At 40.5% G+C, this 13,451-nt stretch overlaps 1 protein-coding gene across 7 annotated transcripts in view; it reads right to left on the reverse strand.

Moving 5' to 3' along the window:
* The window catches only part of dysf (dysferlin, limb girdle muscular dystrophy 2B (autosomal recessive)), a 110,081-nt gene extending 100,847 nt beyond the window's left edge, over positions 1 to 9,234 (reverse strand). For 3 of the 7 annotated variants that reach the window (XM_078935739.1, XM_020711503.3, XM_078935742.1), the window contains exon 1: positions 9,007 to 9,225. In XM_078935739.1, the coding sequence (XP_078791865.1) occupies positions 9,007 to 9,094 (88 nt within the window). In that variant the 5' untranslated portion in view covers positions 9,095 to 9,225. Of the gene's footprint in view, positions 1 to 1,805; positions 2,180 to 9,006 lie in introns of those variants that run through there. The other 4 variants (XM_078935740.1, XM_078935738.1, XM_020711506.3 and 1 more) reach the window with 2 other exon arrangements.
* Between the last annotated feature and the right edge of the window lie 4,217 nt (positions 9,235 to 13,451).

The raw sequence follows: 13,451 nt of genomic DNA on the forward strand, positions 1-13,451 counted from the left end.
GGAATTTGACACACACACAAAAAAAGCTACTTCAACGAGTGCATTCATTTAGCGGTAACAAGGATCAGTTAGCAACAGCAACATATAAAATCTCAGCTAAATATTTAAGAACCAAAATCTCTTTAAAAAAAACTTTAAACTCTTTTTGGACATAAATTTTGAGCAAAAATCCTAAAATGTATACGTACTCCAATCAATCTGTAGATATCCTGAGGCTAAAGCTAATTAGCAACTTAGCAGTAGCAAAACTGCAACATTTTCTTGTGCTAAATATCATGTTGGATCAACAGATAATAAATCCAAAACAGTTTATTAAGGTATGACAAAACAAAATTACTTGTTATCATTGCTATCAAGTGTGATAGGTTTGGAGGAGGGGAGGGTAACTTAAATTTAAGTTTTTCTTGCATTTCTTTTTTGCCAGATGTTATTCGCACATATTCACATGTGGCCGAGCACAACAACTGATGGAAATTCATGTTGGTCACACATTATACGTGCACATTGCTGCACAGTGCCCGCACTTATTTAAAGCACTTCGAAGGCTGAATATTGTCGCAGGTCGCATGTAGTAACCTAAGTCTAAACCTAACCATAACCCTTCCTCCGGATCAAAGTTCAGTCATGGCTGTACGAATTTAGCTAGCTAATGCTTCTTGTCTTCTTGTTTGATTTTGTTGTGCTCCTGAGTGTTTGGTAAACTTACTTTTTACCTTTTTTCTTTGACTTTTACACATTTTTGCTGTACTCTGCAATAATCTGCTGTTTTTTTCTGTTCTTTCAAGCTTCTGCTAGCTTAGCTTGCACTGGACTGCTTGGGCAGCAGTTTATATTGTGGTTATTAAAATATCTTCTTTTATATAATATTGATGTACAAAGGTGCTACCTTTGGGTTCCGCCTTATATGCAGCTGATACCTTTTGACAACCATAGTTTAATAAAAACAATAGAAGTTTGTGAGTTAGCAATTTTTGCACTCCCTTGCATTAAGTTTGTTTACAAAACTAAAAAAAACTTTGTTAATGAAAAATATGCTTCCATTTATATATTTTGAAGTATAATTCAAATATTTTTTCCTCTGCTATTTTATTTAAAACATATGTAAAACATATGTAACCTATCCCATCACCATACAATAGAAACAAAAACAAAAAACATTAACTTTGAAAGGAAATGTTTTATTTTTTGGAAAAAATGCCATTTCAGATTTAGTTGTTTTAGGTTTGTTTTAGGTCAGAAACGTTTCCGAAAATCCAGATAAGTCAGACTTTTTCACTTGGAAATACATTCAGTCCTAACATTTCTAAATTCTGAACATAGTTGACAAGCGACCACCAGTGTGTGACTGTGTGTGTGAATGTGTGTGTGACTGGGTGAATGGGTCTGTGACTGTAAAGCGCTTTGTCCTTGTAGGAAGAAAGGCGCTATATAAGTATACGCCATTTACCATTTACCAAAGTTTAGTTTTTTTATCATTTTTATTAGTATTACTATTACACTTTGGTCTTTTTAAAAATCATTTTACATTTTCATTTGCTGTATTTTTTCTGCCTCGAATTCACTTTAATAAGAAAAAAAAGGATTTTAGCGGTGATGTGCTGGAACATTAATGATGATAAACTAATCTATAAGTACATTAAAACCTCAAATTTAAAACAAAGATTTTAGAGAGTGAGCCAATGGGACTGCAGCCCAATTAATAAGCCAAAAGTAATGATTTAATTTCAATGTGGACAAGTGCTCACAACTTGCTGGATTTAAAAATCCACTTTGTTTCAGTTTTTAGCCAAATCCAGACCTCTTACCTCTAAATGTGACACTGGCCAGCGGGTCCGAGTGTCGGAGGTTGTTGGCTCTCTGAAGGATGCACCGTAACATCCCTGGTATTTCAGCAGAGCCGCGAAAATCCTAAAAACTGAAGAACTCACTGAGGAAAAGGTGGGATAAAAGGATCCAGGGCTGATGGAAAAAGTGAGCTGCGTGATCTCAGGTAAAGAAAAGTATAACCTTCCAAATGAGAAAACTGAAAAGGTTTGCTCATTAAGGATGTTATCGGTCAGCAGTTGAAGTCCTCATTCGCCAAACCTGAAGGTAAGAATCCACATTTTTGTGAAACTGAAACCAAGGACAGAAATGTTTTCTTTCTTTCCTGGCTCTCCGACACAGTTGAGGTTAAAACGAGCGAGCATGTCAGGAACACCTCACATCCAGAAGGAAATATCCCCATTTCCTGTGCTCTTTCCTCTGGTTTCTCCTGATTGTTTCTCTCTGATCTGGACATATTTGTGGAGAACCATCATCTCACCTCCTTTTCTCCTTTGATTCCTGAAGTTCCATGGAAGAACAAGACGGAGAACACTTTATCTGCTTCTTTTCCCTTCTTTTTTTTTTCTTAATCTGATTAAAATCTAAGTGTCACTTCAACTAGAATCTCTTCTTACAGTGAAAACTCCAACTTGAAAACATCACTGAAGACACAAATTATCCATTGTTTCAGTAAAACAGCTTTAAATGACCCAAAATGGTCAAAGATGTCCATAAATATTGAGCTTCAACAAGGAAGTGTTCAGCAATACTGGAGTGTGACTTTCATAATGACAGTGATTGACAATTATTTTGAAATTCTTGGCTAAAATCCTCTGATAAAAAGTTTATGAGGCAGCGCCACCTGCAGGCACGTGTCAGAAATCTGAGAGTCAAAACCGAATCATGTGAAATAAGACAAGTATTTAAAGGTATTTATTAAATAAAGATTTGTTATTAAATATATGTTGTTTTGTTGGTGTGGTTAACCTTCAGTCATTTTTAATCCTCTTTAAATTTTGGCTAAAAAACAAACTAATGTTTTTATAGTCAGAACAAATTTTAACACATTTTAATGCACAAACAAAATTCAGGTTCAACCAATAAAAACAGTGAAAAAGAAACAGGAATGAGACATTCCACCTCTACTGATTTGGTTTCTATTGTTTTTACTTGGGATTTTTCTGTGTCAAATACTAAATCAAGACTCACTGACAAAAAAAAGAAAAACATTTTTGGTGACTTCCTGTATCATGGATTCTCCACCATGCTGGCAGACTTCACATAATTGATCACGAAATTTAGAATTTTTGTAAAATACTTAGTTTCATATTCATTCACTTAAACCATCAAACAAGATCTTTTTTCAAATTGTTGACTATATTTAAAGGAAATTTTTTTTTCAGCTTATTTCAGGAAACTAAACTTCAGCCTAATTTTATTCTTCTACGTGAAAAAAAACACATAATTTACTTTCGTCAACTGTAAACTTCGATTTGTTATTGTATTTACGTAAAATTCTACAGTATTCTGCCTTTTAGAGCAATAATTACATTGCCTTACATGTATTTTACTACTATATTTGTAAAGATTGCAAATTAGTGATCTCAGACAATATCATACTCATTTCTTCCAAGGTAGATCCCAAATATGTGAGTATTTCAATACACTTTCCAGTCCTTATTTTTTCTACGTTACGCTTTATTTATAAAGATTGTGAATCAGTGATCTTGAATGTCACACATTCATACTCATTGTTCTGGGAAAGATTAGGAATATTTGGCAATTTATAGCTCTAATCTTTACTACGTGCTACTGCATTTATAAAGATTGAATGTCACAAATATTCGTAAATTATTAGTTTTTGTACAGACCACAAGTATCTGATTATTTGGATACTCGTTACAGCCCTAAGTTTTTACGACACTCTTCTATATTTTTTAAGAATGTGAATCAGCAATCTCAGATGTCACAAATATTTGTACTTATTTTTTTTGGAACAGATCGTGAATATCCAAGTATATAGATATTCGACACTCTACTGTTATTATACAGGGTGTGAATTAGCAATCTAGCATGTCACACATATTTGTAAGCAATGTTTCTAATACAGATCGCAAATATCCAAGAATTAGGATTTTTGTTACAGACGAAATTTTTACAACACTCTACTACATGTATGAAGATTACAAATCAGCTAAATTGGATGTCACAAATAATTGATCGCGAAGATCAGCCCTAACGCAGACATCTTTAAGATCTAAGACAGAGGAAGGTGTTCTGTGTGTTTGCTCACTGAAACACCAACCTTTGATTTGCCAAAGACCTAATCCTCACAGACTCAAAAGTGGACAAGTCGATGTCCAAAAACCAACCCAACAATTACCAACTAAGATATAAAAATGAGTCACCATCTGGCAGATTGTTGACACTCTTCTCTCCATGGAAGACTTCATGTGGAGATTTCCACCGAAGAAGATGATTTATCTTCTGTCCAATCATAACTTCCACATGCCCTTCTCCAAAATTCATGAAACAGCATTAACGTCACTAAACCACCTTAATTATCGGCTCTGCCATGAAACCACTCAGCCTGAAGATTAGGAAAATGCTGAGTCATGAATTCCAGCGAGATGGCTCCATCCTGGATCTTTCTCCACCTACTCCTGTGTTAAAACAGTCACAACCTGCAACCACCTGACTCAGCAGTAATCGGATCAGGGATGGCTGGGCAAAAAGGAGGATTGAGAGGAGCTGTTCTACATTAGTTTGGGCATATGCTCCTCAGCCTTTGCCTTCCTCTTCAAAGGCGATTTCTGTAGCCTTTCCCTGCAACCTTTACCACGAAACAAGATCTGGTTTTTGGATAAGTCACAGGGGCGTTCCAAAGAACTTGAACCGACTTCCAACTCTACCCCCAACTTCCAGTCATCTAAAGGAACTGTAACTTCTTTTTTCCTGTTACCCAGACAACCCATACTTTGAGATGGTAAGCAGAGGAATCCTCCTGCTGCTGCAATTGTCACTCCATCTCAGTAAAAAGTGTGAATCAGCAGGAAATGTATTTAACCATTTAAACAAAACAACTATGACGCTCGGGTTCTTCTTTTTCCAACATTTTGGTTTGATTTAAGTTGTTTTCAACAAAACATATCTTGATTCTAGCTTCCAGTAGGTTATAAACTACAAGATGACTTTATTTTTTTCTTGAAGCTCTGGGTTCTGTAACCCTTGTGCTATCTTAGATGACCCCCCCCTTACATTGACATGTTCTCTCTACCATGACAAAGGTGGATAAAGGTGGAAAGATTTCATGTAATCCATGGACACCAGTGAAGATTACAAATCATTGAAGTCTATTGGGTCTAGATGACCCAACTCCCAATGGTAAAGTGCCTAGGATAGCACAAGGGTTACAGATGGGTGTCTGTGAGTTCACTCACTGCAGGCGCTGACCCACATCGCACACTACTACTATTGTGTTCGTGTTGAGTCATGAGTTCAGTTCAGTTTGAGAACTGGACCAGTTTTTCAGTGTGTTCACTTTCATTAATTCTTTGTGAAGTCTCAATTTGATCTAGTCCATCGTATTTGCATTGTTGTTCAATTTTTTCGGCATTATTTTCCAGAAAGATGTTGGAGTGACAAAGACAGCCAAAAGGATAAAAGTTTTTGAAGGGTTCTCATGGGTGTAGCTGTGTGTTTATGAGTGTGTTGTGTTAAAAACTTTTGCTCCTGATTGAACGTTGTGTCTCCAATGTTATGACAAGTCTTTTTCGGAACTGAACCTGCGTCTCTGCGGCTTAAGGCCATGTCACACAGGCACTGCGTACACTTTGTGCATATTGCACAGAAGAAAATTTGTCATATGTGAATATATGTGGAGAAAGTGAGAAAAGTTGTGACTTTAGGTAAAACTTTCACAGATGTATCACCGAAACCACGGAAGAAGTACGAATAAACCACGCAAAGAACACAATATAGAACAGGATTATTGCGCGTTTATATTCAATTCATTAGTGATTTGTGCGTCAATTACGTAATTCTTGTGGGAAATGTGTGCCGTATACTCTATATCAAAGTCATACATTGGTGGTACATGTGTGGAACGGTCATGGAAAAACACATATTTTTGTGTGTACCTTGAAGAAATTTTACACAATTGCTTAAGATTTAACTAATAATTGCTTAAAAACTATGTAAAATACACACAATCTTCTTCCACTTTCGGCTTCTCCCATCAGGGGTCGCCACAGCGAACAAGTCGCATGGTTAGTTTGGCAACGTTTTTTACGCCGGATGCCCTTTCTGACGCAACCTTCTCTAACCGGGCTTGGAACCGGCAGAGGTAGAGAAGGGAACAGGGAGCAGCCTGGAGTTGAACCCGGGTTTTACGGACGGAAGGCGCCGCAAACCAGCACGAGCTAAACTGGGTCATGTAAAATACACACAATAATTCTCAATAATAATTCTCAAAATAATTATCAATCGATCAAAAATTTTGAGCAGCTGTGAATTCACATAAAGACCCGTCAGCCGAAACCCTCGATGGACATCTGTGCACATCGACGAATGACGAATGCTAGAAACGCTTATGAACTATGCATATTTTGCATGTAACACGAAAGACAGATATTTCACACGTGGAATATGAGCAAAATGTACGTAGTGACTGTGTAACATTGCCTTGAAAAAGCTTTACTGAAGGGACAAGAGATTTTTCAAAAATACTGTTTTAATAGTGAAGTTGGAAGCTGACCTTGGACTAGGAGTCTGTGTTCTGAGCTGTATACCGACTTAGACCTGGACCTCCCATAAACCACCTGTGCGCTGACACCTGTATGACTAAAAGATTGGCCACAGTGCAACAAAGCTGAAATCTACACAAATTTATTCCTAAACTGAAACAAAGTGTAGATCCAAAACAAGAACCACCTAACTTACTGAGAGACTGAGAACCAAAACCTGTCCTTTGTTCTCTTTGTTTCATCATCTGTTGTTTTAGAGTAAATACAGATCAGAGACATACAGTCTGTCTGTGTTATGGGTCTGAAAAGAAAGCGTCTGGACAAACTTGATCCTTTTATGGGTGAAGAAACTCAACGCTGTTTTATCTGAGCTCTAGAGCATCTTGGCTCCAGTGTTGACGTTCATTCTGATGCAGAGAAAAAACTCCTTTTCTCCGCATCAGAATTCATTGGAGTGATGTTAACCGGTAAATAGTTGAAAAGACGTTCAAGGAGCGTGTGTTATTTTGCCGTCGCCAGCATCAGCTCCAGTTTTAAAGGGTTAAACCTTCTCCTGGTTTGATTGAACAAACTTCATGGAGCATCTTTCGCAGAGTTCATTAAACGTTGCAACTACAGCTTTCCAAAATACGGAAGTGTTACTCTAACGCAATAAACTATTGTAAATCTTAGGGTGTTTTCAGACTGGAGTCCGTTGGTCTGGACTGAGTTCACTTAACTTGGTCCGGATCGAGTCCTGAACTTTGCATCTGGTTTTAATTCAGACTGCCGTCAAGCAGACCTTCCTGTATTGAACCCAAGCTTGTAAACAAAACCACGTGACTAAAGATCTCTTCCGTCATTTGCCAGGAATGGCGAGGGCGGGGCAAAGCAACGAGAGAAAGGCTAAAGGAAGTATTAAGCTTTGCAATCCTTATCAGGATCGTTCATTTATTCGAACTTTATATCTCGTTGACCAATTCTGAAGGTCTGTATCGACGTTAAGTTCAACACTTTCTACTTTGGCACGGCTGAGGCAGTAACTAAAGATGCGTACGAGAGTGGTTCCTGATTCCGGACCAGGATCCATTTGGGTGAGTTCAGACTGAAAATTTGTTCCAGATTATCAGGGAAAACCAACTCTGGTTCACTTTAAGTAAACCAAATGTGTCCAGTCTGAATACACCCTTAGTTCCAACTGCCGTTTCAGGTGAACATGGTCTGTCTGCAGGTGTAAAATGTTCAAACCTGTATGGGGAATCCAGGTGACCTGCAGGAAATATCAAGGTCATGGACCACTTGGTGATGCTGTAGAGTGCAAATGTTCAGCAGGCACGTGACGTGCGTTAAAAAATGTGCTATACTCGAGTTCTTGATTTAGCCATTGGTGTTCACACTTGACAAGCAGGGAGGCATTTCTTTTGTCTTTTTCTTATGATGACTAGCGCATGTCCGCCACCTACAGTTGGAAGAGACTTGGCGCGAAATGTCGTAGCTATGCAAATCTCGTGAATCTTGCTCCAGGATTTTTCTTTCAGGGCTCTATTCCGATATACGAAAGACTTGTCGTATAATTCTGGCCGATCACTAATCGCAATTATTAGCTTCTCCATGATCAATTTTCAGTTGGTACTTATGTGTACTGAAAGGGACGCCATTCATCACTACCAACCCTGAGTCCCTTATAGGTCAAAGTTCAACCGCTTTAAATTTTCACACGCGTTCAGTAGACGTGCGTTTTGTAGGTAGAGCACGAAATCGGTCATAGAAACTTGTTTGGTGACACGTAAATGTGAGTGTTTTGAATGCGGAAGCCCGAAACATGCATTTACGTAGACTTTTCATGAATAGTGGTTGCTTCTGCGTTGCCAGGGGCGATGGGAACGCAGCAGTAACCCACCACGGGCCCAGACAACCCAAAAACCTTCAGCTGGAACACCCGTACGTGGTTTGCGGCTTTCACGAATACACTCCTAAATCCAACATATCCCATAATTCCTAGCAAGTTTGAACACAAAAATTATAAACCCCACCTGTCACACTTAAGTGCAAATTATCTTTTTGGAATTTTTTTTTTTCAAACTTGTTTCCAAAAATGTGTTTGTCAGTTGCAGACTGTAAATTGGTTAAAGTTCCTGTTTTGCTTGACCGCGACCCCGTCCATCGCATTCACACCCCGAAGTCTAATAATAACCACGACAGGAAGAGGGACGCTGTGGGAGTCCCCAAAGGATCAACTCCTCTCTGAGGGGGGGTGTGTGTCTATAAACACAGTCAGGATTTACTGGACACACACTGAGGGGGTGCTTGCTTCCTATTGGTCAGTGCCCGCTCCTGTAGCCCATGAAAGGTGGCGGTTTAAAGATTTCAACCTCTAACCTGGGAGTTGTTTAAGAGATTTTCATCAACATTTGTATTATAAACGGCTTTGACCTCCAGCTTTCAGGACATCCAAGCGGCAGTAACACGGACATACCCTCATAGGTGACGCTGCAGTAGGCATCACTGACATCATCGTCCGGCGTCTGGAGGCGCTCTGCACACAGGATGAACACGCGCAGCATGACTCCCACACACACACACACGCTTTGGTCCGTTCAGCTCACAAACGCAGCAGATCCATGAAGTCAGACTGAAGTGAAAGTGCGAGGAACGTTGGGGCTGTTTCGGTCTCAGCCCGGCTCTGGTATGGCAGAAGCCGAGTGCAGCAGCTGACTCATGCACACACACTGTCCCTTCAATCACAGCAGCTTTAAAGGGGCCACACTCCCTCTGTGTTTATTTTCAAGTCCGTCCTGCACACAGTCAGTCCCTGTGCAGACCAAACCGACGATGAAATCCACTAAAGTTACCAGAAATCTATTAACAAAACAGACTAAGTGGTTTGTACTATAATTAGTTCCATTTTAACTCCTGATCCTTGGCTTCAGATCCTGTATACAAATGAATCCCATCAGATCCTTAGGAGGCTTCAGCAGGATAGCCGGTCAATCAGATGGCGCCATATTCACAAGAAAAAAGAATTTTAAAAGTTTTCGTGTTGTTAAATTTGTCCGAGAAGGTATGAACATTCAACAGAGCTGTCGTCCAAATGAGCAAACGGCATTCTGCCGGGAAATCAATTTAAAGGCCGTGTCACACGGCCACTACTTACTGTCACAATGTGGTGTGGCTAGTTAACATGGGGGGCAGACGTCTTTGAAATTCAGGAAATTCAGGAACAGACGTTTATTCAAAGCAAGCCCAACAGTCTGTGAATAAAAACAGCCTCCCTTCACACTGAAGCTTCTTCCGTTTTATGGGCTGCACAGTTAATTGGCTGGCCACGCCCAGGAAGGAAGGCACTTTAACGATGCTGACTAGATTGATGTATGTAGACCAGGATGCATTGCATTTGAACGATTTGTCATTTGAAAAAAAAGTGTGTACATTTAATTTTAGAAATAATCCAGGTTTTCAACATCATACTCTTTGTAAATTTATCTGGTGCTTACTTTAGAAAATGGAGGATGTCATATTAGCCGTTTAAAAAAAGTAGTGAGAATGTGAATCGCATTAAAATTCAGGACTCCGGATAGTCCCGCACTATAAAGTGTTTCATTTCAGTTCAATTTTATTTATATAGCCCAATATTAAAACATAGTTGTTTCGATGGACTTCATACCGGTTATTGTAGAAATACATAATATAAATAATTATTGAAAAATACTATAGAATCAAACAGCTTTTGATGCAAATAAACAAACAAAACAGTTTTGGTCATTATTGTTTTCTATTTAGGTCAGGTGTCTAATAGGAATCTGTCTAAATTTGAAGCTGACCCAGTGGGCCTGCCTAAAAATAGAAGACCAACAGAAACCCCCTCATGTCAGAACCACCACTGTACACTTGCTCTTGTCATGACTGACTTTCAGAATAAAAGTCAGTGTTTCAAACCTGTGGATTTATGAGTCGAGACCATGACGTGTCAGAAAGTCTCATTCCTCTGCCGTTAAGACCTCCGTTCGTGCAGGGAATGGGATTAGGTCACATGATGAGTCTGTTGCTGAGGAAAACATTATTGTTAATAAAAGCATTCATAGCTCATGTGAATGTTCGCTGAGGACAAATGACTGAGCAAAACCTCCAAACTTCAGTATGGACCGGAATCTACTACTGTTTTTATCTACTACTGTTAACATTTAATTTAAATAATCAAAAGGGGCTAAAATATTCAAATATTTGTCAGATTAAGATTTAAAAAAGGAGGTACCATCTTTGGTGAAAGTATACCATCTAAGCCCAACATCTATGAAACTCTTGAAATCATAAGCACACATGACTCATATCCTGGAAAATATCAAAACACAATTTCTCTTTTTGACCCACCAAAAATCAAATTACATGTCAGAAAATCTTATTTTTGTTCAAACTATAAACAAGCTTTTATTTTGTTTTTCTAGGGATACAATAACAAATAAATCTTAATATATTTTAGGTAAATTTTAAGATTTACAGTCTTAGTTTATGGAAACTTTAGAAACTTTATAGTAATCTAAATATTTGCAAATTTGGAGAAAAGAAGAAATACCTAAGAGTAAAATATCACAAGAATAATTTTTTAAAAGGTTACTTCCGGTTTTTAAGAAAAAGGATAATCCCGCCTTTTTAGGATGCGTTTACCACCTACGGCCAGCAGGTGGCGGTAATCGCAGAGTGGAGGGCAATGGGTTGTTTTTTTTTATCAACTTTATTGCACATTATGTCATTTTACAAGGATGTACTTTTAGGTATGCAATAAAAAACACAACTGCAAATATCAAATACACATCTGTAACAAACAGAAGAACAAGAATAGAGATAGAAATAAGCCAGGGGGTTAAACTCTACGACAAAATACTGAATCTATCACATACAGACAATGTTCTGATTGCTTTTTGCTTCTCTGAATTTCGAATACTGTTGATATACTGATTTAATTCAGAAAGGAATACAGTGACACAGGGTTTTCTACCAGAAAATTTACATTTATGAACATGGAATTTGGCCAAAATGAGTAAAAGATTTAAAAGAAAAGCAGAGTCCTTTTGCATATTTTTTGATATTAGATCCAACAAGACATCTTTCCAGAATAAGACAAAACAAGAATCAATTTAGTTATTGTATTGGATATGAAGGATTTCTGGTACGGGCAGTTGTGGAGCGGAGATGTCTGAGCCTCCTAGAGAAGGAGCTCTGCTGTTTGTCCAGAACAGGGTGGAGAGGACAGTCTGGGTTGTCCACGATGGATAAGATCTTGTTCAGTGACTTCCTCTCTATCACTGCTTCAAATGATTCTAGTTTGCAGCCAATGACAGAACCCGCCTTCCTGATCAGCTTGTTCGGTCTGTTGGTGTCACTGACTGCAATGCTGCTTCCCCAGCAGACCACAGAGGAGAACAAGGTGCTGGACACCACAGACTGCTAGAAGATGTCCAGCATCTAGCTGCTCACGTTTAAGGACCTCAGCTTCCTTAGGGAGTAGAGTCTGCTGCAGGCCTTCTTGTACAGTCTGCTGTTGATGGTCACTCCCAGGTATTTGTACTCCTCCACCACCTCCACATCCCTGTCCAGGATGCAGAGAGGCTGCCAGACTGTCCCCCTTCCTTCTGAAGTCCATCACCATCTCCCTGGTCTAGTCCACGTTGAGCAGCAGGTGATTCTCTCCAGCCCACTCCACAAATCCGTCCAGCAGCCTCTTGTACTCCTCCTCCCGTCCACCGCTTATACACCCCACAACCACAGAGTCATCAGAGAATTTCTGTAGGTGGCATGACTCTGAGTTGTGCTGAAAATCTGAGGTGTAAAAGGTGAACAGGAATGGAGAGAGCACAGTGCCCTGTGGGGCTCCCACACCACTCAGCACCACGTCAGACAGGACGCCGCCCAGTCGGACAAACTGTGGCCTGTCTGTCAGGTAGTCAGTGATCCAGGAGACGGTGGACGCACCGGCACCCATCAGCCGCAGTGTTTCACCCAGTGAAGAAGGCTGGATGGTGTTAAAGGCACTGGAGAAATCAAATAAGGTGATTCTCATCGCCTCCACCACCATCCAGGTGTGAGTTCGCTGCAGCAGGTGGATGACAGCATCATCCCCTCCCAGATGCGACCGGTAGGCAAACTGCAGGGGGTCCAGAGAAGAGCTCTCCACCGGTCTCACCTGAGCCAACACCAGCCTCTCCAGCACCTTCATCACATGAGAAGTGAGGGCAACTGGACGGAAATCCCCGGGGTGAGATGGCGAGGTCTTCTTAGGAGCGGTGACCAGGCAGGAGGTCTTCCAGAGGAGGGGCACCTTCTCCAGTCTGAGGCTCAGGTTGAAGAGATGCTGGAGAACCGCAGACAGCTGGGGGGCACAGGTCCTCGGTACGAGGGCTGACGCCATCCGGGCCGGCTGCTTTGTGCTGGTTAAGTTTCTCCAGCTGTTACTTCACCTGGCAGGCTGTTACAGTCAAACAGGGAGGGAGGGGGTGGGGTTGGACTGGGGGGAGGGGTGATGGACTGTAGGTGGGGTGTAGTAGAGGGGGGAGAAAGGTGAGGAGGTGTGGGGGGTTCATGAGTGGGGACGTGAGATAGCTGAGAGGCAGCAGGAGCGGGGGCGGGGCTGAGGCATTCAGAGAGCTAAAAGGTGTTAAACTCGTCAGCTCTCTCTTTGCTTTCTGTGATGGGTCTGCTTCTCCCCCCACATCCTGTGATCTTCTTCATTCCAGACCACACCGCCCTCATGTTTTCCTGCTGGAGTTTGGATTCCAGCTTCCTCCTGTAGGAATCTCTCCCGTTCCTCAGCTGATCCCTAAGCTGGTGCTGCTCCTCCTCAGCTCCTCCCGGTCTCCAGACCTGAAGGCTCTCTTCTTCCTGTTCAGGAGGTTCTTCAGGTCACAGCTGATCCAGGGTTTGTTGTTG

The sequence above is a fragment of the Oryzias latipes genome, chromosome 18 (assembly GCF_053564925.1).
Source record: "Oryzias latipes strain Hd-rR chromosome 18, Olatipes_Hd-rR_3.1".
Taxonomy (NCBI): Eukaryota; Metazoa; Chordata; class Actinopteri; order Beloniformes; family Adrianichthyidae; genus Oryzias; species Oryzias latipes.